The sequence below is a fragment of the Vidua macroura genome, chromosome 1, assembly GCF_024509145.1.
Source record: "Vidua macroura isolate BioBank_ID:100142 chromosome 1, ASM2450914v1, whole genome shotgun sequence".
Taxonomy (NCBI): Eukaryota; Metazoa; Chordata; class Aves; order Passeriformes; family Viduidae; genus Vidua; species Vidua macroura.
In genome coordinates, this window is record NC_071571.1 from 153252972 (window position 1) to 153276699 (window position 23728).

Genomic DNA, 23728 nt, shown 5'->3' on the forward strand with positions numbered 1-23728 from the left:
AATTTTGAGCTGTGTATGGTTGGAACTCTTGCTGGAATGAATAATGATATGTAAATGAGGGGGGGGGGGGTTACCTGCAGGTGTGGGGTCTCTCCAGAAAAAAAAAAAAAAACAGGAAGCAAAGGAATTCCTGGATGAGGGATCCAAGTTTCTCCTCTCCCCTCCATGGCTGGCTTCCCAAAGGTTGGAAGAAGATCGAGGAGGAGGCGTTGGAGCAGGGAATGAAATTTAGGAGACCATGGGAAAATCCTGCCCTAAACCACATGGAAATGATGCGGGAATCACGCAAATTTCCAAAGAAATCCATTTCTTGGATAGGAGATGCGGAGGGATTTGGGAAGCGGTTTTGTCATGGAAATGTACGGAGTAGAAAAAAACCATCCCCACGTGGAGAAAACAGCAGGGAGAGGAGAAGCCGGTGCCAAGCCAGAAATAACAGGAATACTTGGAATTTCTGCCCGATGCCCCGTGCCAGCATCCCTTGAATTTCCTGGAGCGGCCGCGCCGCTCGTGGGCAGCGATTTCAGCCCAAAAATTGCCTTTTTGGGATTCCTTTTACCAGCAGAAAATTCCATTTATTCCATGTTTTGTTTTGTTTTGTTTTGTTTTGGTGGGGGGTTAGCCATAATCCATGGAGCTTTCAGGAATATTGCTTCCAAATATTTAATATTTGGTATTGAAAGCTCGGCCCGGACGAGGTGATCTGACGGAAGCGCCGCTGCTCCGCTGGGGATTTTTATTCGGATCCGCTGCTGCCAGATGCCGCGGGCTGGAATATTAATGCCAGCTGCAAATCTGGGAATTAAGTGGTGTTTTCACCTGGTTTGAGTGAAAACACCTGGATTTAGGAGGGATTTGAGTTCGGGTGGGGGTGGCGAAAATGTGGAAACGTGGATTTCTGCACGGAACTTCCGGATCAGCTCATTCCAACCCTTTTCCATGGGCAGGGACAACTTCCACCATCTCAGGTTGCTCCAAGCCCTGGGCTTGGACACTTCCAGGGATGAGGCAGCCACGGCTTCTCTGGGAATTCCAGTCCAGTTCCGCTGGGAATCCTCTGTGGGTCTTCTATTTTCTTTCCTCATGATTTTTGTGTATAAAAATCAGGTTATTCATGAGGATTAAAGACCTCCACCTCTTCCAGAAGAAACATGGAGCCATCCAAGATTTTTGTGCATGGTTTGAGCAGGAAAAGCAGATTTTTCAGGAGCAGAGCAAGGTTGGAAGGGGCTTGGAGCAACCTGGGATAGTGGAAGTTGTCCCAGCCCATGGCAGGAACTGGATGAGCTTTAAGGCCCCTTGCAACCCAAACCATTCCATGAATCCATGATTTTGTGGTCATGGGTGGAATTTTGAGGGTCTGGAAGGGCTCCATAAGGGGTTGAGATCCATCAAACCAAGGCGGAGGAACCCAAACTCATCCAGGTTTTCGGCAGCAAGAAGTTGGCAGGAGGCTCCAATCCCCAGGAGCTCCAAAGGCGCTTCCAAAGGTGGAAAAGGAAGGAATAAATTGTTCCCAAATCCCTTGGAGCGAGGACAAAGTCGTGGACAAACAAGGAGAGACTGTGGAGCCTCCTGCAGGGATTTGTGGCTTTTTGTGGGAATTTTTCTCTCAAAACGCAGTGATTGAACTCACTCCACCTTTCCCTGGGGGACAGAAGGGACAAATGGCTGGGAATAAACGAGAACTGGAGAGGGATGAACTGGGAGAGCAGACGGTGCCTCCGGCATCTTCTGTTCCAGCGTGGGATTGGTGACAGGATGTGCTTCCCTGTGCCTTGGGAACAGCGAATTCCAGCTCGGATCCCTCCTGTGAGCCGGGCAGCTCCATAAAATCCATCTTTGCTCTTCCTCCTGAGTGTCCCAAGGGCTTGGAACAGGGAGAGAGGAGATGAAAATCCACCATGCCAGGGAAGAATTCCTCACGGGATAATTTCTTCCCAATATCCAATCCCAAGGCCAGGGACACATTCCGCTATCCCGGGTTGCTCCAAGTCCTGTCCAACCTGGCCTTGGACAATTCCAGGGATGGAGAAGCCACAGCTTCTCTGAGAATTCCACTCTAGAGCCTCCACCCTCACAGCCGAGAATTCCTTCCCATTATCCCATCCAACCCTGCCCTCTGGAAGTGGGAAACCATTCCCTTTGTCCTGTCCCTCCATGCCTTGTCCGATATCCAACCCCATCCAACCCCTCCCATCTCCATCTCACGGGAATATCCATCCTCCAAGCTCTGAGGCGGTTCGGGAGGTTTGGGACCAGCGATCCCAAATTTTGGTGGCATTCTGACCCCTCTCCCCCCCGTGATGTTTCTCCCCGCAGGACCTCATCCCTCCGATGGAACGCCGGCACCAAGGAGCGGATGCTGATCAAGGTGACGGATCGGGAGCCCAGCTTCCTCCTCCACCAAGGCAACGGCTACGCCCCGGAAAACCAACCGGGCTCCCGCTCCCGCCGGCCCTCGGGCGGCCAACAGTCGCCCAACCTCCAAACCTTCTCCTCGGACGCCGACAACTCCGTCTTCTTCCCGGAGAGGAAGCAGTCGCCCTTCCTGAAGAGGGCCGAGCACGTGGGCAGCTGCTCGCCGCTGCTGGGCCGGGGCGATTCCTTCTGCTCGCCGCTCCAAGCCCAGCACCGCAAACATTCCAGCGAATCCCAGCCCTCGTCGCCCCGCTACGCCTACGAGCCCCCGCTCTACGAGGAGCCCCCCATGGAATACCAGGCTCCCATCTATGACGAGCCACCCGTGGACATGCAGTACGAAGCCAGCGGGAGCTACAAGGCCGGGTCGCCGCAGAAATCGCCCATCCGGAAGCCTCACCCTTTCCTTCAGTCGCCCAAGCAAGGCTCCAACTCGCCCTACCAGCAGTTGGTGCTCACCAAGCAGAAGTGTCCCGACCGCTTCATGAGCCTGGAATACAGCCCGGCCGGCAAGGAATACGTCCGGCAGTTGGTCTATGTGGAGCAGTCGGGCTCCAGCCCCAAGATGAAGACGGGCTTGAGGCACAAATATTCCCCCAACCCCATCGGCGGCTCCTACTCGCTGCAGCACAGCCCCTGCCTGGTGCGGGACCAACGCCTGGACATCAAATCGGGCGACTACAGCAGCATGGAGGGACCCGACTTCTGCCCCGGCCCCACCGGGGCCCAGGTGGCCCAGGGCGAGGACTCCATGTCGTGGTCCAGCCAGCAGGACACCTTGTCCTCCACCGGTTACTCACCCTCCACCCGGAAGAGGAAAAGCCGGAAGCCTTCGGTGAACCACGACGCCAACGCCTCCTCCACGGACGGCTCGGGGGAGCGGGAGGTGTTGGGCGAGCTGGGTGAGGAACGAGCCACGCCGGGGCCCAACAGGTCGCCGATGAACCGGACGGAGAGCAAGGCGGCCGAGGCGGAGGCGGCGCGGGGCTTCCCGGAACCGTTCCTGGCGCAGGCGCGCCTGGCGTGGGAAGCACAGCAGGCCCACTACCACATGAAGCAACGGAGCAGCTGGGATTCCCAAAAGGACGGTTCGGGCTACGAGAGTGACGGAGCCCTCCCGCTGCCCATGCCGGGCCCGGTGGTGCGAGCCTTCAGCGAGGACGAGGCGTTGGCGCAGCAGGAGAACAAGCACTGGAAGAGGAACACCTTCGAGAAGCTGGGCTTCCCCCAGATCCTGCTGGAGAAGAGCGTCTCCGTCCAGACCAACCTGGCCTCGCCCGAGCCCTACCTGCATCCATCTCAGGTAACGCCCTTGGGAAGGTTCTCGGTCTTGGGGGTCTTCACCGCATGGCTAATCCTGGTTGAAGGTCCTTCTCCTCCAGTGTAGATCCAGTGGGATGGTCCCTGCGGTGATCCCACACCAGGATTGGGCAGGGGAACCCCATGCCATGGTGGCCTCAGCTCTGTGCCGTGGCTTCTCCTGCCTCGGTGTGGGGCAGATCCTGGATCGACGCAGCTCCCAGGAGGTTCCTGAGTGCCCATCCCTAGCTGATCCCTCAGGGAAGTTGGTCCTTGCCAAGGTGGTCCCTCAGGGATGTTGGTCCTCATCAAGGTGGTCCCTCAGAGTTTGTCCTTGGCAAGGTGGTCCCTCGAAGATGTTGGTCCTTGCCAAGGTGGCCCTTTAGAGTTGGTCCTTACCAAGGTGGTCCCTCAAAGATGTTGGTCCTTGGCAAGCTGGTCTCTCAAAGATGTTGGTCCTTACTAAGGTGGTCCCTCAAAGATGTTGGTCCTTGGCAAGGTGGTCCCTCAAAGATGTTGGTCCTTACCAAGGTGGTCTCTCAAAGATGTTGGTCCTTACCAAGGTGGTCCCTCAAAGATGTTGGTCCTTGGCAAGGTGGTCCCTCAAAGTTGGTCCTTAGCAAGGTGGTCCCTCAAAGCTGGTCCTTGGCAAGGTGGTCCCTCAAAACCTTGGGATGAAAGAGCCACCAGTTTTCCAGGATTTGTTTCCCAGGGTTGTGGGCTGCCTGTTCCTTCCCCGGAGATCCCTCCAGCCCCAAACTCCCATTCCAGAGGAGACCCTGAGGCTCTGACCTGGAGTTGCTGGAGCTGGTGCATCCCATTTGCCCAGATTCCAGCCCATCAGGTGTTTCCCTGGTTCTTGGATTTCCTCCATCAGCTGCTGGATGTCCTCCATCAGTCCCTTCTCCTCCAGGGAAAGGCTGTCAGGGCTTCCAAAAAAACAGGTGATGACGCCACACATGGGGATAAACCCCACCTGGAAAACTTCCTGGAAGATGGAATTTGGTGTCAGCAGGAAGGAGACCCTGGACATGGACCTGGGAAACAGCAAACCATCTGGAAAATTCCTTTTTTTGTCCACGGAAATGTGCAGTGAAATCGGTGGAGCGTTGCATCCAAAGGCAGCAGAAGAAGATTCCTGAAGCACAAGGACTCCGTGCTGCACGAGGAGGTCCAAACCCAAAACTGGAGAGCTCCAGATCCGCTTTGGATCTTCATGCCAGGAGAAAAAGCTGCCACCATTAGTGATCCTACACCTTCTTCACAGAGCTTGGGACGTGGTGGGAATCTTCTCCACTCCCCAGAGGTTTCTGTCCTGGTGGTCCCATCTGTTCTCTTCGACCTCAGGGACACCAAGGCGGTGGGACACTGGCACCAGTTTCCCAGAGAAGCTGTGGCTGCCCCATCCCTGGAAGTGTCCAAGGCCAGGCTGGACAGAGCTTGGAGCAACCTGGGATTGTGGAAGGTGTCCCTGGCCATTGGAACGGGACGATCTTGAAGGTCCCTTCCAACCCAACCCCTTCCATGGTCATGGCTGTGATTGTCACAGTGGAGTGTCCCCACACTGAGGTGCATCCCAGCCCCATCCATGTGGCTCCAGGACCTTCTCCCTTGAGGATTCCCAAATTCCTGAGGTGACACCATGGTCACCCCATGGGACAGGCATGAGGTCACGGCCATTTGCAGTTGACACCTGATGGTTTATTCCCTTCTTGTAGGCCCCAAGTTCATTTAGGTGCTAATTAGAGCTAATTAGGGCTGAAGTTAATTTCCTATTGGCTCTGGCAGCAGAGGATCCATCACATTTCACTTCTGGTGCCACTCCCTGGCCTGACCACGCTCTCCTTGGCTGGAGAAGGTTGCTGTCCTCAACCAATGTGGTCCTTTCCTTCTCCCTGGGTGTTCTTGGTGGCTCTGGTCCAGCCCATGGACCAGTTTTTGGAAGAGCCACGTCCCCAGCAGCTGCCAAGTGAGAGCCCTTCGAGCATCTCCTGCATCTCCTTCCACCCAGGAAATGCCACAGGCCTTCAGCTGACCAGGCTGGAGGACACAGAAAGACCTTTGGGGTGAAGTGGCCTCCACAGGGACAGCAGGGCTGGGTCCCTTTGAGGGATGAAGCTCCTGTGTCCCCATCCCATGTCCCATCCATCGTCACTGTGGTCAAGATGGGAGTGGAGCGATGTCGATGGAAAGATCTCGACATTGGAAGAGTTGCTGAAGAGACAAGAAGCTTGACTTGTTTGAAGGAGCAGAAGCTCAGTCATCTGACAGCAGCTCTGGTGGCTCTTTGGGTGGCTTCCTTGTCCCCTCCTGGATTTTCCACCCCTTGGGTCTTTCCACCTTCTGCTTTTCTCCTGTTCCTCATCTGAAGCCCCACCCCAAGTCCATGGCAGCACTGGAGTCACCTTGCCCACAGACTCTGCTCAGGGCCACCAATACTGCTCGTCCACACAAGGTGGGGATAGCGGGTGTCACCTCTGGATGGTGTGGCATGTCCTTCCCTGCCATGGGTCACATCCCCAGGGACCCCAAAGCCACGTGGTGCCGGCCTGGCTGCTGCAGAAGAGATGATGAAGCCACCTTGGCTGGCTGCAGGACCACAGAATTGTCCATCCCAATTGTCCCTTGACCTCCTCCATGCTGGTCACCAGCTGTTGGGGTGTCCCTCCACCTCCTGGGGTGACATCCACAAGCTGTGCTGGTTCCTGGAGGAGGAGGACACTGGTCCACAGGGGTCCTCTGGGTCCTTCCCAACTGGCTGTCCTGCAGGTCAAAGTTAAACCCTGAGCATCTCCTGTCCCTCAGGATGTTCAGAAGGACCATCCATGTTGCTCATGGCTTGGAGGAGTCACCAGCCTCCTCCTGTGGCTGCTGGAGAACCAGCCTGGAAGGTGATTTTGGGTAGAGTGGGTTTCCTGGGGGGCTGTTAAAGGTGGATGTGTCCCCAAAGGACAGGTGGAACCCAAAACCACTTGGCCTTTGCTTCCCCCACGTTGCCACCAACTTCTTCTGTCCACGACTCCACTGACCAAGTGTGAAGAGAGCCCAGCCTGTCACTTGTCCCCACCAGTCCCCTCCCTCCTGATGCCAATCGGTGCCACAGCCCACCTTGGCTGCTGGCACTGGGTCAGCTCCACCTGGCCATGATGGGATTGAGGAGAAGCTCCTTGGAGAGGACGAGCCTTATGGGAAGACCTCTGAATGCTGCAACGGTTGGTTGGTTGGGTTGATTGACTGATCGATTTGTTGGCTGACTGGCTGATTGATTGGTTTGTTGGATCAATTCATTAGATGGTTGGTTGGTTGATTTGTCTGTTGGTTTCTCCACTGGTCAGTTGGTTGATTGATTGGCTTGTTGGCTAATTTATTGGTTGGTTGGTTGATTGATTGATTGATTGATTGATTTTTTTTTTGTCTGGTTGGTTGGTTGGTTCATGTTTGTTGGCTGGTCAGTTGGTTTGTTGGTTAGTTGATTGATTGATTGGTTTGGTGGATCAATTCATTGGTTGGTTGGTTCAATCATTCATGCATTGGTTGGTTGGTTGGTCTGTTGGTTTCTCCACTGCTCAGTTGGTTGATTGATTGATTTGTTGGATGATTGATTGGTTTCTTGATTGATTGATTAATGGAGTGGGTGGTTGGCTCATTGGTTTGTTGCTTGGTCGCTAGGTTGAATGATCAGTTTGTTGGTAGATTTATTGGTTGGATGATTAGTTGGTTGCTTGGTTGGTTCGTTGCTTGGTTGATTGATCAGTTTGTTGGTTGGTTGCTTGGTTGATTGATCCATTGGTTTCTTCATCAATTGCCTTATTGATTGGTTTGTTGGTCTCTTGATTTCTTGGCTGGTTCATTGGTTGACTGATTGATTCATTGGTTGATTGCTTGGTTGCCTGATCCGTTTGTTGGTTGGTTGATTGGTTGGTTTACTGGTTGTTTCATTGATGAGTTTGTTGATTGATCAGTTTGTTGATTGGTTTATTGGTTGCTTGGTAAGTTTTTTGATCTGTTGGTTGATGGATTGCTTGCTTGCTTGATTGATTGATTAATCAGTAGGTTTGTTGGTTGATTCATTGGTTGGTTGCTTGGTTGACTGGTTGGTTGATTTGTTGGTTGATTGGTTCATTGATTGATCTCTTGATTGCTTGACTGATTGGTTTAGTGGTTTTTTCATTGGTTGGTTTGTTCGTTGATTGGTTTGTTGATTGATTGATCAGTTGGTTGGCTGATTGAGCCATTGGTTGGTTGGTTGGCTGATTGAGCCATTGGTTGGTTGGTTCATTGATTGAGCCATTGGTTGGTTGGTTCATTGATTGAGCCATTGGTTGATTGGTTGATTGATTGAGCTGTTGGTTGGTTCATTGACTGAGCCAGTGGTTGGTTGGTTGATTGAATGAGCCATCGGTTGGTTGGTTCATTGGTTTATTGGCTGGTCGGTTTTTTGATCTGTTGCTCGATTGATCGATCGATCGATCGTTCCATCGGCACTCCCACCCCACCAGCACTGCTGACCTGTCCCGCCTGTTGTCCCCCAGTCCGAGGACCTCGGCGCCTGCGCGCAGTTCGAGAGCAGCCGGCAGACGCGGAACATGATGCCGAGCGCCAGCTGCGTCTTCCCCACCTTCAACCTGCGCAAGCCCTCCTCGGAGACGGACATTGAGAACTGGGCCTCCAAGCACTTCAACAAGCACACCCAAGGGCTCTTCCGGCGCAAGGTCTCCATCGCCAACATGCTGGCCTGGAGCAGCGAATCCATCAAGAAACCCATGATCATGACCAACGACCGCAACGTCAAGAAGGAGGCGTGCGAGATCTTCAAGCTCATCCAGATGTACATGGGCGACCGGCGGGCCAAGACGGACCAGCTCAACGTGGCCTTGGAGATTGCCACCAAAGGTTGGAGCATGCAGGGGCTGCGAGACGAGCTCTACATCCAGCTGTGCCGGCAGACCACCGAGAACTTCCGTTACGAGAGCCTGGCCCGCGGCTGGGAGCTCATGGCCATTTGTTTGGCCTTTTTCCCACCCACTCCCAAATTCCATTCCTACCTTGAAGGATACATTTACCGGCACATGGATCCGGTGAATGACACCAAAGGTAAGTGAGGAACCGCGGCCCGGTGGCTTCTGTGGTGGTCTTCGATCCCTGGAAGTGTTCCAGGCTGGGTTGGATGGGGATTGGAGCAACCTGGGATAGTGGAAGGTGTCCCTGGATGGTCTTTGTGGTCCCTTCCAGCCCAAACCATTCCATGATTCCATGTCCCAACCCATTGATTTGGTTCCTTTCCCCTTGGCTGAGTCCCCTTGTGGAAAGGCGGATGAGGAACTCATCCAAAACATCTCCTGGAGGTGCACCCGGTGCTGTGGGACCTTTCCCACCCTTCTCCTTCCCGGAAATCCAACAGGAACTGAGCTTTGACACCTTTGCTGTGGGATCATCCTCACCTCTGCTCCTGGAACTTCTCCCATCCCCTCAAGTTCCTTCCAACCCAACCTTCAGAGGTCCCTTCCAGCCCAAACCATTCCTTGATTCCATGTCCCAACCCGTTGACTTGGTTCCTTTCCTGTTGGCTGATCTCCTCATGGATGAGGAACTCATCCAAAACACCTCCTGGAGGTGCACCCGGTGCTGTGGGACCTTTCCCACCCTTCTCCTTCCCAGAAATCCAACAGGAAATCCAAGAGGAAATGAGCTTTGACGCTTTTGTGGGATCAGCATCACCTCCACTCCTGGAACTTCTCCCATCTCCTGAAGTTCCTTCCAACCCAACCTTCAGAGGTTCCTTCCAACCCAAACCATTCCACAATTCCATGGTTTCACCATCATTCCCACCTCCAGGTGTTTCATCTCTAGTAGCTTCGGATCCAAAATTCCGTGATTCCATGGTTTCCATCATTCCCACCTCCAGGTGTTTCTTCTCGAGTAGCTTTGGATCCCAAAAAATCCCCAATGTTGAGATGGAACCCAGAAGATTCCCATCTCCTGAGGTTTTTGGTCATGGCCACAGAAGGAGACGGAAATTTGGGAAATTTGGGAATTTTAGGAGATCCTCTCCAGCCTTGGGATCGGTTGTCCCAAATCCGTCATAATCTGGACGTCCCCGTGAGTTGACGCCACCTCCCAGTGGGTCGGGGATGAGGTGGGATGGAGAATCCAGGAGGATTTGGGATTTTGGATCCCAAATTTCTCCCGGGCTTCCGAGGTGTCCTTCAACTCCTGGAGGACACCAGCAGGGACATGGTGGAGACACAAGGAGATGATCCCACCCCAGGTGGCCACGGAAGGTGGAGATGATCCCACGCCAGAGCGTTCCCAATGGGAATTCCCGGGAATGTCGGGATGGCTTGAGTTGGTCCCACCAGAGGTGTCAAAGTCATTTCCTGCCAAAAGGAGAGGCTCCGCCCCCAACTCCCCCCCCCCCCCCCCCCAGCCAATCAGAGCCCTTCCCTGGGAATTCCCGAATTCCACCCTCGTTCTGAGTTTTCCGTGGTTTTTCCAGGGATTTCGTTGTCTTTGTGTTGATTGGTTTCGTTGTCGATATTGATTTGTTTGAATTTGCGTTTTCGATTCCATCTCATTTGCTTAAATTTGCATTTTCATTGCCATTTTAATCGGGTTTTTATTTCCACTTTATTTTTATTTTCTTCCTTTTATTTTCGGTTTTAAATCTAATTTTTGTTTTAATTTTTATTTTCTCTATTTCTTCTTTTTTTCATTAAATTTCTTATTAATTTTTCTGTTCTTAATCTGTATTTTAATTTCTATCTTATTTATTTTTCATTTTCTTACTTTCTTTTATTTTCATTTTCTTACTTTATTTTCCATTTTAATTGATTTCCTTTATAATTTTTATTTTCATCTTTATTTTCTGTAATAATTGCTTTAATACCCATTTTATTTTTATTTTCATTTTTTATTTCTATTCCATTACATTTTAAAACTTTTTTTTTACTTTTTAAATCGTTGCTTACTTATTTTTGTTTGATTTTATTTTTAATTATTTTAATTTTATGTTTTCATTTTATTTTAATTTTGCATTTTTATTGAACTTTATTTTTTAATTTTTATTTCCATTCCCATTTTCACTTCATTTCAGTGTTTTATTTTCATTTCCATTTTATTTTTTCATTTTCCTTTCAGTTTTTCCTTTTATTTCTATTTTTAATTTTAATCTCAGCTTTAATTTAAATTTCTTTTTCATTTCAATTTTCCCTTGAATTTCTCCTTTAATTTAATTTTGTTTTTTAATTTCAATTTTAATCTCATTTCAATGTTTTAATTTCAGTTTAAAGTTCAATTATTAATTTTCATTAATTTAATTCTTCTTTTCATTTCAGTTTTTTAATTTCGTTTTATTACAATTTTATAGTAATTTCATTTTTTCAGTTTTAATTTGAATTTAATTTCAAATTTTAATTTAAAATTTTTTTGTTTCATTTCAAGTTTTGTTTTCTTTCCAATACATTTCAGTTTTTAATTTTTAATTTTGCATCAATTTTTATTTTAGTGTCAACTCCCATTTAAATTGTAATTCCAATTTTCTATTTTTATTTTTTATTTCAATTTGCATTTAGTTTCAAATTTCAATTTTAATTTCAAATTCAATTTTTAGATTTCCATCTCAATTTCCATCTCAATTTCCATTTAGTTTCAAATTTTAATTTCAGTTTCAATTCATTTTTTTAATTTCCATTCCTATTTAATTTTTTTCTATTTTAATTTTAATTGTAATAACAAATTTCATTTCCATTTTACATTTTAATTTTAATTCCAATTTAAATTTTCAATTCTGAATTTAATTTCCATTTTCATTTCGATTTTAATTTCTTTTTCCCTTTCCATTTTGTTTCAAATTTTAATTTCAGTTTCAATTTAATTTATTTCTATTTCAATTTCAATTGTAATTACAAATTTCATTTCCTTTTTTACATTTTAATTTTAATTTCATATTCAATTTTCGATTCTAAATTTAATTTCAATTTTAATTTCTATTTTAATTCATTTTTTTCCTTTCCATTTCGTTTCAAATTTTAATTTCAGTTTCAATTTATTTATATTTATATTTAAATTATTTCTATTTTCATTTCAATTGTATTTTCAAATTTAATTCAATTTTTTATTTTAATTTAATTTTTTTAAGTCTTAATTTTAATTTAAATATTAAAAAATAATTTTAATTTTAATTTTGATTTTAATTTCAATTTCGATTTTAATTTCGATTTTAATTTCGATTTTAATTTCTTGTTTTCATTTCCATTTCATTTCAATCCCACGCCCATTCCCGTTGTTCTCCCGCCCCCGCTGTCGTTTCCCGCGGGAATTCCCGGTGCTTTTCCCCAGTCTCGCGGCACCTCCGGCACCTCCTGGCAAGGACCAATCAGAAGAAACCCAAATTGCGAAAGAAACCAAAGCCCCAGAGCGAGGAGATCCCGGGTAGGGAGCCCGGAATTCCCCAGGGAGGGCAGAGGGACAGGGGCCAGAGGGATGGGGCTTCATTAATTAATTGGGGTCATTAATAGGGGTGAGATAGAGATGGCCTCATTCATGTTGTAGTAGTAGTATTAGTAATATTAATATAATTAGTGTTAATATTAATATTAATTAATATTAATATTGGTATTAGTAGCACTATAAGTAGCACTATTAGTAGCACTATTAGTATTAATATTACTCTATTAATTGGGGTCATTAATAGGGGTGAGATAGAGATGGCGTCATTCATGTAGTACTAGTAGTAGTAGTAATATTAATATAATTAGTGTTAATACTAATATTAATTAATATTAATATTGGTATTAGTAGCACTATTAGTAGCACTATTAGTAGCACTATTAGTAGCACTATTAGTATTAATGTTATTCTATTAATTGGGGTAATTAATAGGAGTGAGATAGAGGTGGTGTAATTTACGTAGTAGTATTACTAGCATTAATATAATTAGTGTTAATATTAGTATTGGTATTGGTATTGGTATTGGTATTGGTATTGGCAGCACTATTAGTATAAATAGTATTCTATTAATTGGGGTAATTAATAGGGGTCAGATGAAGCTGGTGTAACTTATGTTGTAGTAATAGTACTAATAAAATTAATGTTAGTGTTAGTATTATTCTATTAATTGGGGTAATTAATAGGGGTCAGATGAAGCTGGTGTAACTTATGTCGTAGTAGTAGTACTAATAAAATTAATGTTAGTATTATTCTATTAATTGCGGTAATTAATAGGAGTGAAATAGAGCTGGTGTAATTTACGTAGCAGTATTACTAGCATTAATATAACTCGTGTTAGTATTAATATTAATATTAGTATTAGTATTGGTACTGGTATTGGCAGCACTATTAGTATAAATAGTATTCTATTAATTGGGGTAATTAATAGGGATCAGATAAAGCTGGTGTAATTTATATAGTAGCATTAGTAGTATTAATATAATTAGTGTTAGTATTAGTGTTAGTACTAGTATTAGTATTATTCTATTAATTGGGATAATTAACAGGGGTGAGAGCTGGTATAATTTATATAGCAGTATTGCTAGCATTAATTTCATTAGTGTTAGTATTAATATTACTCTTACTATTGCTATTGGCAGCACTATTAGTATAAATAGCATTCTATTAATTGGGGAAATTAATAGGGGTCAGATAAAGCTGGTGTAATTTATGTAGTAGTAGTAGTACTACTAATATAATTAATGTTAGTGTTCGTGTTAGTGTTAGTATTATTCTATTAATTGGGGTAATTAATAGGGGTGAGATAGAGCTGGTGTAATTTACGTAGTAGTATTACTAGCATTAATAAAATTAGTGTTAGTATTATTCTATTAATTGGGGTAATTAATAGGGGTGAGATAGAGCTGGTGTAATTTACATAGCAATATTAGTAGCATTAATATAATTAGTATTAGTATTGGTATTAGTATTGGCAACACTATTAGTATCAGTATTAATATTATATTAATTGGGGTAATTAATAGGGTTGAGATAGTGCTGGTGTAATTTATGAATTAATAATATTAATCCTTATATTATTCATATTGGTGATATTAGTGTTGGTATTAATACTAGCATTGGTATTCTTAGTATTGGTATTAGTATTAGTTATTATTCCATTAATTGGGGTAATTAATAGGGGTGAGATAGAGTGGGTGTAATTTATGCAATAATCTTAGTAGTAGTTGTTGTATTAATATAATTAGTGACAGTATTTATTAGGATTGGAAGTGATAGTATTATTAGTGTCAGTATTAACATTAATATATTAATTGGGGTAATTAATGGGGTGCGATACAGTTGGTGTAATTTATGTAATAATAGTATTATTAGTAGTATGAATATAATTTGTGTTAGTATTAATATTACTATTGGTATTAGTATTAATATTAATTGGGGTAATTAATGGGGTGCGATACAGTTGGTGTAATTTATGTAATTGTAGTAGTAGTAGAAGTATTAATATAATTAGTGTTATTATTAAGATTAACAGTAGCATTGCTATTGGTAGCAGTGTTAGTATTAGTATTAATAGTATTCTATTAATTGGGGTAATTAATAGGGGTGAGAGTTGGTGCGAATTATGTAGTAATAATATTATTATTAATATTAGTAGTACTATAAGCATTAATTGTAGTATTAGGGTTATGCTAACAACAACTTGTAATATAGATGTTAGTATTAATATTAATAAAAATATTAATATAATTAAATAATGCACTCATTATCAGTATTCATATTAGTATTAATACAAGTATTAATTTTATATCAGCATCACTATTAAATAACTAATAATTCATAATATGGAGTTAGTAGTAATACTAATAGCAAAAACAAATAACAATATTAATAAATAATGCAATCATGATATTCTTATTTTAATTATAAATATTGGTTTTATTAGTATATATAACATAATAACATATAAGGCAACTCATTATATATGATAGATTATTAAACATTATGTAGCATTATGTAATTATATCATTACACAATATTGTAATTATATAATATTATAAAATCAGCATATATATATATTATATAATACATTATCTATTATATAAATTATAATTATATTATATATTATATATTATATACTATATGCTATGTGTTATATATTATGTATTATATATATGCATTTGTATTATATATTAATTCTAATTAGATATACCTACTTATAAATTATATATATTTCCTTTATTTATCATTACTTTATATATATATAACTTAAATTATCATTATATAGACATAGTAATAAATAACATATATTTTAATAAATATAGTATTATACACAATATTTTCTTATTAAATAATAATTCTCATCTTAAACAATAATTTTCTTGTTAATTAATAAACACTTATTATTTATTATATAGAGTATAATATATTTAATATACAGAGTATACACAGTGATGTATTTCTATGTAATACAATAATTAAACTTACTATAATTAATTTAAATTATTGAAATAAGTATTTATATTAATTAGCAATAATTATAATAGTTATAATTGTATTCATTATTGAGAGTTATTAATAACAATTAATACATAATATATAGAATTTTGTCCTTAATATTATACTTTACATTATTACATTATTATGTCTAATTATTATATAATTAATGTATTAATTATTAATACATACAATATTATTCATAAATTCATCCATTTAATACTAATAATTTTAATAATTAATTAATTCTATTACTATGTCTACTACCAAATATTAATTTTATAATATAGTTTAATTAATATGAGTGATAAAATAATTTAATTATAATTTATTCAAATAATATAATTACTTTATAATTAATATATATAATCTATATATATATTATTCTTATATATTTAATTAATTCATATAATTAATTAATTTAATTGAGAAAGTCCCCTAAAATAAGTTATAATACAGATTATTAATTCTAGTATTAATAATGGCAATAATTATTAAAAGTTAATAATGATGAATTTCTAATTTTTATATAACTTTAACCTTAAATAGAAAACTATTTTATTATTAATATTTTTAATACATATACTATTTATAAATCCATCAATATAATTAATCAAGGAAATTGCAGTTAATTAAATAATTTTATTAATTTATTTACTACTTTAATCTAATTAATAGAGTTAATAGATGTACTATCATTTGAATAATATAATTTAATAAGAGAATTTGTATAATCTATTGAATTAATTCATGTAATTAATTGAATTAATTAATGCTACTAATGTAATTAATTAGTACCATTAATTTAAGACAACGGGGATCCCCCGGGAGAAGCCTCCAGGGGACACCCAGGAGGGGCCTGGGGAGCTCCAGGAGCTCTGTGTGGGGCCAGTCCTTCGAAAAACGGGATCGGATCCCACCAGATCCCAGAAGATCCTCACCAGATCCCACCAAATCCCACCAGATCCCCACCAAACCCCACCAGCTCCCATCAGATCCCACCAAATCCCATCAGATCCCACCAAATCCCATCAGATCCTATCAAACCCCACCAAACTCCATCAGATCCCACCAGATCCTATTGAGTCCCATCAGATCCCATTAAATCCCATTGGATCCCATCAAACACCACCAGATCCCACCAAGTCCCATCAGATCCTCACCAGATCCCACCAAATCCCATCAGATCCCACTAAATCCCATTGGATCCCATCAAATCCCACCAGATCCCACCAAATCCCATCAGATCCCACTAAATCCCATTGGATCCCATCAAACCCCACCAGATCCCACCACGTCCCATCAAATCCCACCAAATCCCATCAGATCCCACCAGATCCCAATGGATCCCATCAAACCCCGCCAGATCCCACCAAGCCCCATCAGATCCTCACCAGATCCCACCGAATTCCATCAGATCCCCACCGGATCCCATCAAATCCCACCAAGTCCCATCAGATCCCACTGAATCCCATTGGATCCCATCAAATCCCACCAGATCCCACCAAGTCCCACCATACCTCATCAAGTCCCACCAAATCCCACAAGATCCCATTGGATCTCATCAGATCCCACCAAACCCCATCAGATCCCACCAACCCCACCCTCTGGAGGTCCTTGATCCATTATCTCCTGGAGAAGACGGATCCCCAAATCCAGCCCGCTCTCCTGGCAGGGGTTTGGACGAGTTGGTCCTCAAGAGGTCCCTTCCCACCCCAACCATTCCATCCATCCATGAGCAGATCCCGTGATTCGAGGCCACCTGGTCTTGGATGGTCCAGAAGGTCCCACCAGGTCCCCAGAGCTTCTTCAGGGATGGTCCAGAAAAGTTCCATCAAGTCCCCAGGGTTGTTGGGATGGTCCAGAAGGTGCCAGTAGGTCCCAGAGTTTCTTCAGGGACAGTCCAGAAGGTCCCGCCAGGTCTCCAGGGCTACTTCTGGCATGGTCCAGAAGGTTGAAGGTTCCACCAGGTCTCCAAGGCTCTGGGAATGATCCAGAAGGCTCCACCAGGTCCCCCGGGGTTGCCGGGATGGTCCAGAAGTGTCCACCAGGTCCCAGAGCTTGTTCTAGGATGGTCCAGAATGCCCCACCAGGTCTCCTGGGCTTCCTCTGGGATAGTCCAGAAGGTCCCACCAGGTCCCCAAGGCTCTGGGAATGATCCAGACGGTTCCATCAGGTCCCCAGAGCTTCTCCTGGGATGATCCAGAAGGTTCCACCAAGTCCCCAGGGTTGTTGGGATGGTCCAGAAGGTGCCACCAGGTCTCCCGGGCTTCTTCTGGGATGGTCCAGAAGGTCCCAGCAAGCCTGCAGGGTCGTTGGGACAGGCGTCATCTCCTCCCTGAAGGACATCAGGAAGAAGGGATGGGATGAAGATGGAAGCAGTGGGATCTGGAGAAGATAGATGGGATGGGAGTGGTGACCATGGCAGTGGTGGCCCTCAAAAGCCACCCAAGATGAAGCCACCACGGAGCTCCAGAGCTCCACGTTTGGTGGTTCCTCCAAAGTTCTTGGGAGGTTTGAGGAGGATGAGGTCCTCCTCAAACCCCCTGCAAGTGGTGGCAAGGATGGAGATGGAGCAGCGCCACGGGGAGGGGGAAAGGGAGGGGACAGGACCTCTTCCAGGTCCTGGAGGTGACATCCCACCACCCAGCGTGTCTTCTCTTGCAGGGGTGGCCATCAGCACTTACGCCAAGTACTGCTACAACAAACTCCAGAAGGCGGCGCTGACCGGGGCCAAGAAGGTACCAGAAAATGGGGTGGGCTTGGGAAGGGGTGGACAAGGAGGTCACCTCCCACCAGGGTCATCCAGGAGCTTCTGGGATTGGGGAAGGGGCTGGAGGAGGGAGGGGGTGGTGATTGTGGTGAGGAGAACTTCTGGAGAACTCTTGGGGATCTGCTGGAGACCAGGAGATCTTTTTGGGAGCAACTGAGGATCTTCTAAGGACCTTCTGGAGAACTTCTGGGAACCTTCTGGAACGTTTCCAGGAGAACTTCTTGTAGGGAGCTTCTGGGAAGCTTTTAAGGATCTTCTAGAGAACTTCTAAGAACCTTCTGGGAAGTTTTTGGAAAGCTTGAAAGGACCTTCTGGGCACCTCTTAAAACCTGTCTGGGGATCTTCGGAGACCTTCTGGAGAACTTCTGAGAGCTTTCTGAAGACTTTTGGAGACCTTCTGGAAATTTTCTGGAGAATTTCTGAGAACCTTGTGAAGAACTTTAAGGAACCTTCTGGAAACTTTTTAAAGATCTTCTGTGGGCCTTCAGAAGACATTCCAGAGACCATCTGGAGATCTTCAGGAGACCTTCCGAAAACCTTGCAGGGAGGACCTTCTGGGAATTTTCTAAGGAACTTCTGGAGAATTTTTGGGATTCTTCTGGAGACCTTCTGAAGACTTTCTGGAGACCTTTTAAGGACCTTCTGTGGATCTTCTGAAGACATCCTGGAGACTGACTGAGGATCTTCTGGAGATCTTCTGGAAACTTTCTGGATATCCTCTGGGAACTCTCTGAAGATCTTGTAGGGATCTTCCGGGAACGTTTTAAGGATCTTCAAGAGAACTTCTGAGAGTCTTCTAGAGACCTTCTGAAGACTTTCTGGAAACCTTCTGGAAACCTTTTGGGGATTTTCTGGGGACTTTCTGAAGACATTCCAGAGACCATCTGGTGATCTTCAGGAGATCTTCTACAAACTCTCTGGAGACCTCCTGGGAACTCTCTAAGGAACTTCTGGAGATCTTCTGGAAACTCTCTGGAGACCTTCTGAAAACCTTACAGGGAGGGACCTTCTGGGAACTTTCTAAGGAACTCCTGGAGACCTTCTGGAAGCCCAGCGCCGATGTTCAGCTTTCCAAAGCATCCCAGAGTTGTGGCTCGTTCTCCTCCTGGCAGAATCCATTGGTGGAGATCCTCCAGAGTGTCCATAGTCCCACCAAGCTCCAAAGGGTTGGATCCACTTCCGAATCAATGATGGATGGATGGATGGATGGATGGATGGATGGATGGATGGATGGATGGATGGATGGTGGAACCACCTTGACCAAGTTGCCTGGAGTCCATCCATGTCTCCATCACCATCTCCATGAAGCTCAACCAGGGGGGGTGGTGGGATTGAGCAGATCCCACCCTGGCCACCACGGAGGCCACCGGTGACCTCTGGTGTCTCCTGCAGGGCCTGAAGAAGCCGAACATCGAGGAGATCCGTCACGCCAAGAACGCCGTCTTCAACCCGTCCATGTTCGGCAGCTCCCTGCAGGACATCGTGGCCATGCAGAAGGAGCGGTACCCGGACCGGCAGCTGCCCTGGGTGCAGACCCGGCTCTCCGAGGAGGTCCTGGCGCTCAACGGGGACCAGACCGAGGGCATCTTCAGGTAAAGCCACCCCACGGTCACGGGGACATCTCGTGGTGGTGGCAAGCTGGAGGTTCTCATAAGAATTGTCTCAAAATGGGGCAAGTTCACGTTTCTGGGTGTTCTTCTCCGGTGGGTTCTCCAAGGCCATGAGGGTTTCTTCATGGTGGCCACCAGAGTCATGGCAAGATCTTGGCGGCACCATGCAGAGGGTACCTCCAACTTCTCCTTGCTCCATGAGGGTTTCTCCATGGTCATCACCACAGTCATGGTGAGGTCTTGGTGGCACCAAGCTTCCAAAAGAGTTCCAAGGCCATGGAGGTTTCTTCATGGTGGCCACCTCTCATGGCAGCAACTTGGTGGCATCATCCCTGGGTCCCTCCAACTTCTCCTTGCTCCATGGGGGTTTCTCCACAGTGGCCACCAGAGTCTTGGTGCCACCAACCAGGTGGAACCTCCCAACTTCTCTTTACTCCAAGGCCATGGAGGTTTTTCCATCGTGACCACCAAAGTCATGGCAGTGTCTTGGTGGCACCATCCAGTGGGTTCCTCCAGCTTCTCCTTGGTCCAAGACCATAGAGGTTTCTCCACAGTGGCCACCAGAGTCATGGTGGGGTTTTGGTGCCACCAAGCTCACAAAACAGCTCCAAGGCCATGGAGATTTCTCCATGGTGTCCCCCAAGATGGGGTCTTGGTGGCACCAACCAGCTCCATGCCCAGCTGATGTCCCCTCCTGGTTCTCCTGGAGCACCCAAAGCTGTTGAGCTGGAAGGTCCCCATTGGTCACTTGGCCACCGACACCTCTTCCTCCCACAGGGTCCCTGGTGACATCGACGAGGTCAACGCCCTCAAGCTGCAGGTGGACCAATGGAAGATCCCCACCGGCTTGGAGGACCCGCACGTTCCCGGTAGGATCTCAGGGCGATGTTTGGTGGGACCAGAACCTCCATCTAGAAGATCTCACATCTTGTGCTCTTCTCCGTGTCCTTTCCAGCGTCGCTGCTGAAGCTGTGGTACCGCGAGCTGGAGGAGCCGTTGATCCCCCACGAGTTCTACGAGCAGTGCATCTCCCACTACGAGAACCCCGAGGCCGCCATCGCCGTCGTCCACTCCCTGCCCCGGATCAACAAGATGGTGCTGTGCTACCTCATCCGCTTCCTCCAGGTACGAGCAGTGCCTTCTGCTGGCCCACCAGGCGACCTCCAGCTCTGGTTCCTTCTCTTGAGGTGGTTATGGGTTCTTCAAGGTCACCATGTGGTGGCCAAGAACCAGGAGTTCCACCAATCCCATCACCTCCATCTTCCTCCTCCCACCCCATGAGTTGCTGTTCCTGGTGACCTTTCTGGTTCCTTCTCTTGAGAAGATTTTGGGTTCTCCAAGGTCACCATGTGGTGGCAAGAACCAGGAGTTCCACCAACTCCATGACCTCCATCTTCCTCTTCCCACCCCATGAGTTTGTGTTTCTGGTGACTCTCCTGGTTCCTTCTCTTAAAGAGGTTTTGGGTTCTTGAAGGTCACCATGTGGTGGCCAAGAACCAGGAGTTCCACCAACTCCATGACCGCCATCTTCCTTCTCCCACCCCATGAGTTTGTGCTTCTGGTGACTCTCCTGGTTCCTTGTCCTGAGGGGGTTTTGGGTTCTCCAACTTCATATGGTGACCCCCATCTCCCTCAAGAACCAGGAGATCCACCAACCCCAGCACCTCCATCTTCGTCCTCACACCCCATGCGTTCGTGTTTCTGGTGACTCTCATGGTTCCTCCTCTTGAAGAGGTTTTGGGTTCTTGAAGGTCACCATGTGGTGGCCAAGAACCAGGAGTTCCACCAATCCCATTGCTTCCATCTTCCTTCTCCCACCCCATGACTTGGTGATCCTGGTGACCCTCCTGGTTCCTTCTCTTGAGGGGGTTTTGGTTCTTCAAGGTCACCATGTGGTGGCCAAGAACCGGGAGTTCCACCAACTCCATGACCTCCATCGTCCTCTTCCCACCTCATGAGTTTGTGTTTCTGGTGACTCTCCTGGTTCCTTGTCCTGAGGGGGTTTGGGGTTCTCTAACTTCACCACATGGTGACCCCCATCTCCCTCAAGAACCAGGAGTTCCACCAATCCCATCACCTCCATCTTCCTTCTCCCACCCCATGAGTTCATCCTCCTGGTGGATTCTCCTGGTTCCTTCTCCTGAGATGGTTTTGGGTTCTCCAAGGTCACCACATGGTGACCCCCATCTCCTTCAAGAACGAGGAGTTCCACCAATCCCATCACCTCCATCTTCCTCTTCCCACCCCATGACTTGCTATTCCTGGTGACCTTCCTGGTTCCGTCTCTTGAGAAGATTTTGGGTTCTCCAAGGTCACCATGCAGTGGCAAGAACCAGGAGTTCCACCAACCCCACCATCTCCATTTTCCTCCTCCCACCCCATGAGTTTGTATTCCTGGTTGACCCTTCTGGTTCCTTGAGGTGGTTTTATGTTCTCCAAGGTCACCATGTGGTGACTCCCATTTTCGCCAAGAACCAGGATGTCCATGTGGTCCTTCCACCCATCTCCCACCAACCCCATCACCTCCATCTTCCTCCTCCCACCCCATGAGTTCATTCTCCTGGTTGATTCTCCTGAGGTGGTTTTAGGTTCTCCAGCCTCACCACATGGTGACCCTCATCTCCCTCAAGAAGCAGGAGGTCCATGTGGTCCTTCCACCCATCTCCCACCAGTGCCATCACCTCCACCCACTCCAGATATTCACGTGCCCAGTCACCCTCCTGGTTCCTTCTCCTGAGGTCTTCTTGGGTTCTCCAAGATCACCACCTGGTGACCCCCATCTCCTCAAGAACTGGGTGGTCCATGTGGTCCTTCCACCTATCTCCCTCCAGTCCCATCACCTCCACCCACCCCAGGTGTTCGTGGCCTCCTGGATGACCCTCCTGCTTCCTTCTCTTGAGATGGTTTTGGGTTCTCTAAGGTCACCACGTGGTGAAGAACCAAGTCCACCTGGTCCTTCCACCCATCTCCCACCAACCCCTTGACCTCCACCTTTCTCCTCCCACCACCTCCAGGTCTTCGTGCAGCCGGCCAACGTGGCCGTCACCAAGATGGACGTCAATAACTTGGCCATGGTGATGGCCCCCAACTGCCTGCGCTGCCAATCGGACGACCCGCGGATCATCTTCGAGAACACGCGCAAGGAGATGTCCTTCATCCGTGTCCTCATCCAGCACCTGGACACCAGCTTCATGGAGGGCGTCCTATAGCGGCTGCCACCGCGCTGTCCCCATCCCGCCACCGGCCCCCTGTCCCCTCCGAGGGTCAAAGTCCCCAGGTGGTGGCACCTATCTCCATCAAGAACCAGGAGGTCCATGCGGTTCTCCACCATGTGGTGAGCTCCATCTCCACCAAGAACCAGGAGGTCTGTGAGGTTCTCCACCACGTGGTGAGTTCCATCTCCACCAAGAACCAGGAGGTCTGTGAGGTTCTTCACCATGTGGTGAGTTCCATCTCCACCAAGAACCAGGAGGTCTGTGAGGTTCTTCACCACGTGGTGAGCTCCATCTCCACCAAGAACCAGGAGGTCTGTGAGGTTCTTCACCATGTGGTGAGCTCCATCTCCACCAAGAACCAGAAGTCTGTGAGGTTCTTCACCATGTGGGGAACTCTATCTCCACCAAGAACCAGGAGGTCTGTGAGGTTCTTCACCATGTGGGGAACTCTATCTCCACCAAGAACCAGGAGGTCTGTGAGGTTCTTCACCATGTGGTGAGTTCCATCTCCACCAAGAAGCAGGAGGTCCATGCAGTTCTCCACCACGTGGTGAGCTCCATCTCCACTAAGAACCAGGAAGTCCATGTGGTTTTTCACCGTGCGTGTGGTGAGTTCCATCTTCACCAAGAACCAGGAGATCCAAGAGGTTCTCCAGCTCCACCACGTGGTGAGCTCCATCTTCACCAAGAACCAGGAGATCCATGAGGTTCTCCAACTTCACCATGTGGTGAGCTCCATCTCCAGTCAGCTCTCATGGACAGAGGGCGTCCAGGGATTGTCTCCGTCCTTTCCCACCTGGACAAGGAGAAGTCCTTGAGGTCCATCCCGACTTTCTGGCTGTGTCACTGCCTGGTTCTTCACTGGGGGAGTCACGAGGAACATCCTGGCTCTGTGGGGTCTCCATGGGCTTGGGAAGGCGGGAGAAGTTCACCTGGACACCAGGGGACTGCAGTGACAATTGCCCCCC

General features: G+C 46.4%; 1 protein-coding gene across 1 annotated transcript in view; it reads left to right on the plus strand.

The window, feature by feature from the left end:
• Nucleotides 1-22754, plus strand: part of ARHGAP39 (Rho GTPase activating protein 39) — a 106318-nt gene extending 83564 nt beyond the window's left edge. The window contains exons 4-11 of the mRNA XM_053999463.1: nucleotides 2323-3724; nucleotides 8253-8814; nucleotides 12058-12150; nucleotides 17830-17903; nucleotides 19328-19527; nucleotides 20323-20414; nucleotides 20501-20670; nucleotides 22560-22754. Of these exons, the coding sequence (XP_053855438.1) occupies nucleotides 2323-3724; nucleotides 8253-8814; nucleotides 12058-12150; nucleotides 17830-17903; nucleotides 19328-19527; nucleotides 20323-20414; nucleotides 20501-20670; nucleotides 22560-22754 (2788 nt within the window). The remainder of the gene's footprint in view (nucleotides 1-2322; nucleotides 3725-8252; nucleotides 8815-12057; nucleotides 12151-17829; nucleotides 17904-19327; nucleotides 19528-20322; nucleotides 20415-20500; nucleotides 20671-22559) is intronic.
• Nucleotides 22755-23728: the final 974 nt, after the last annotated feature.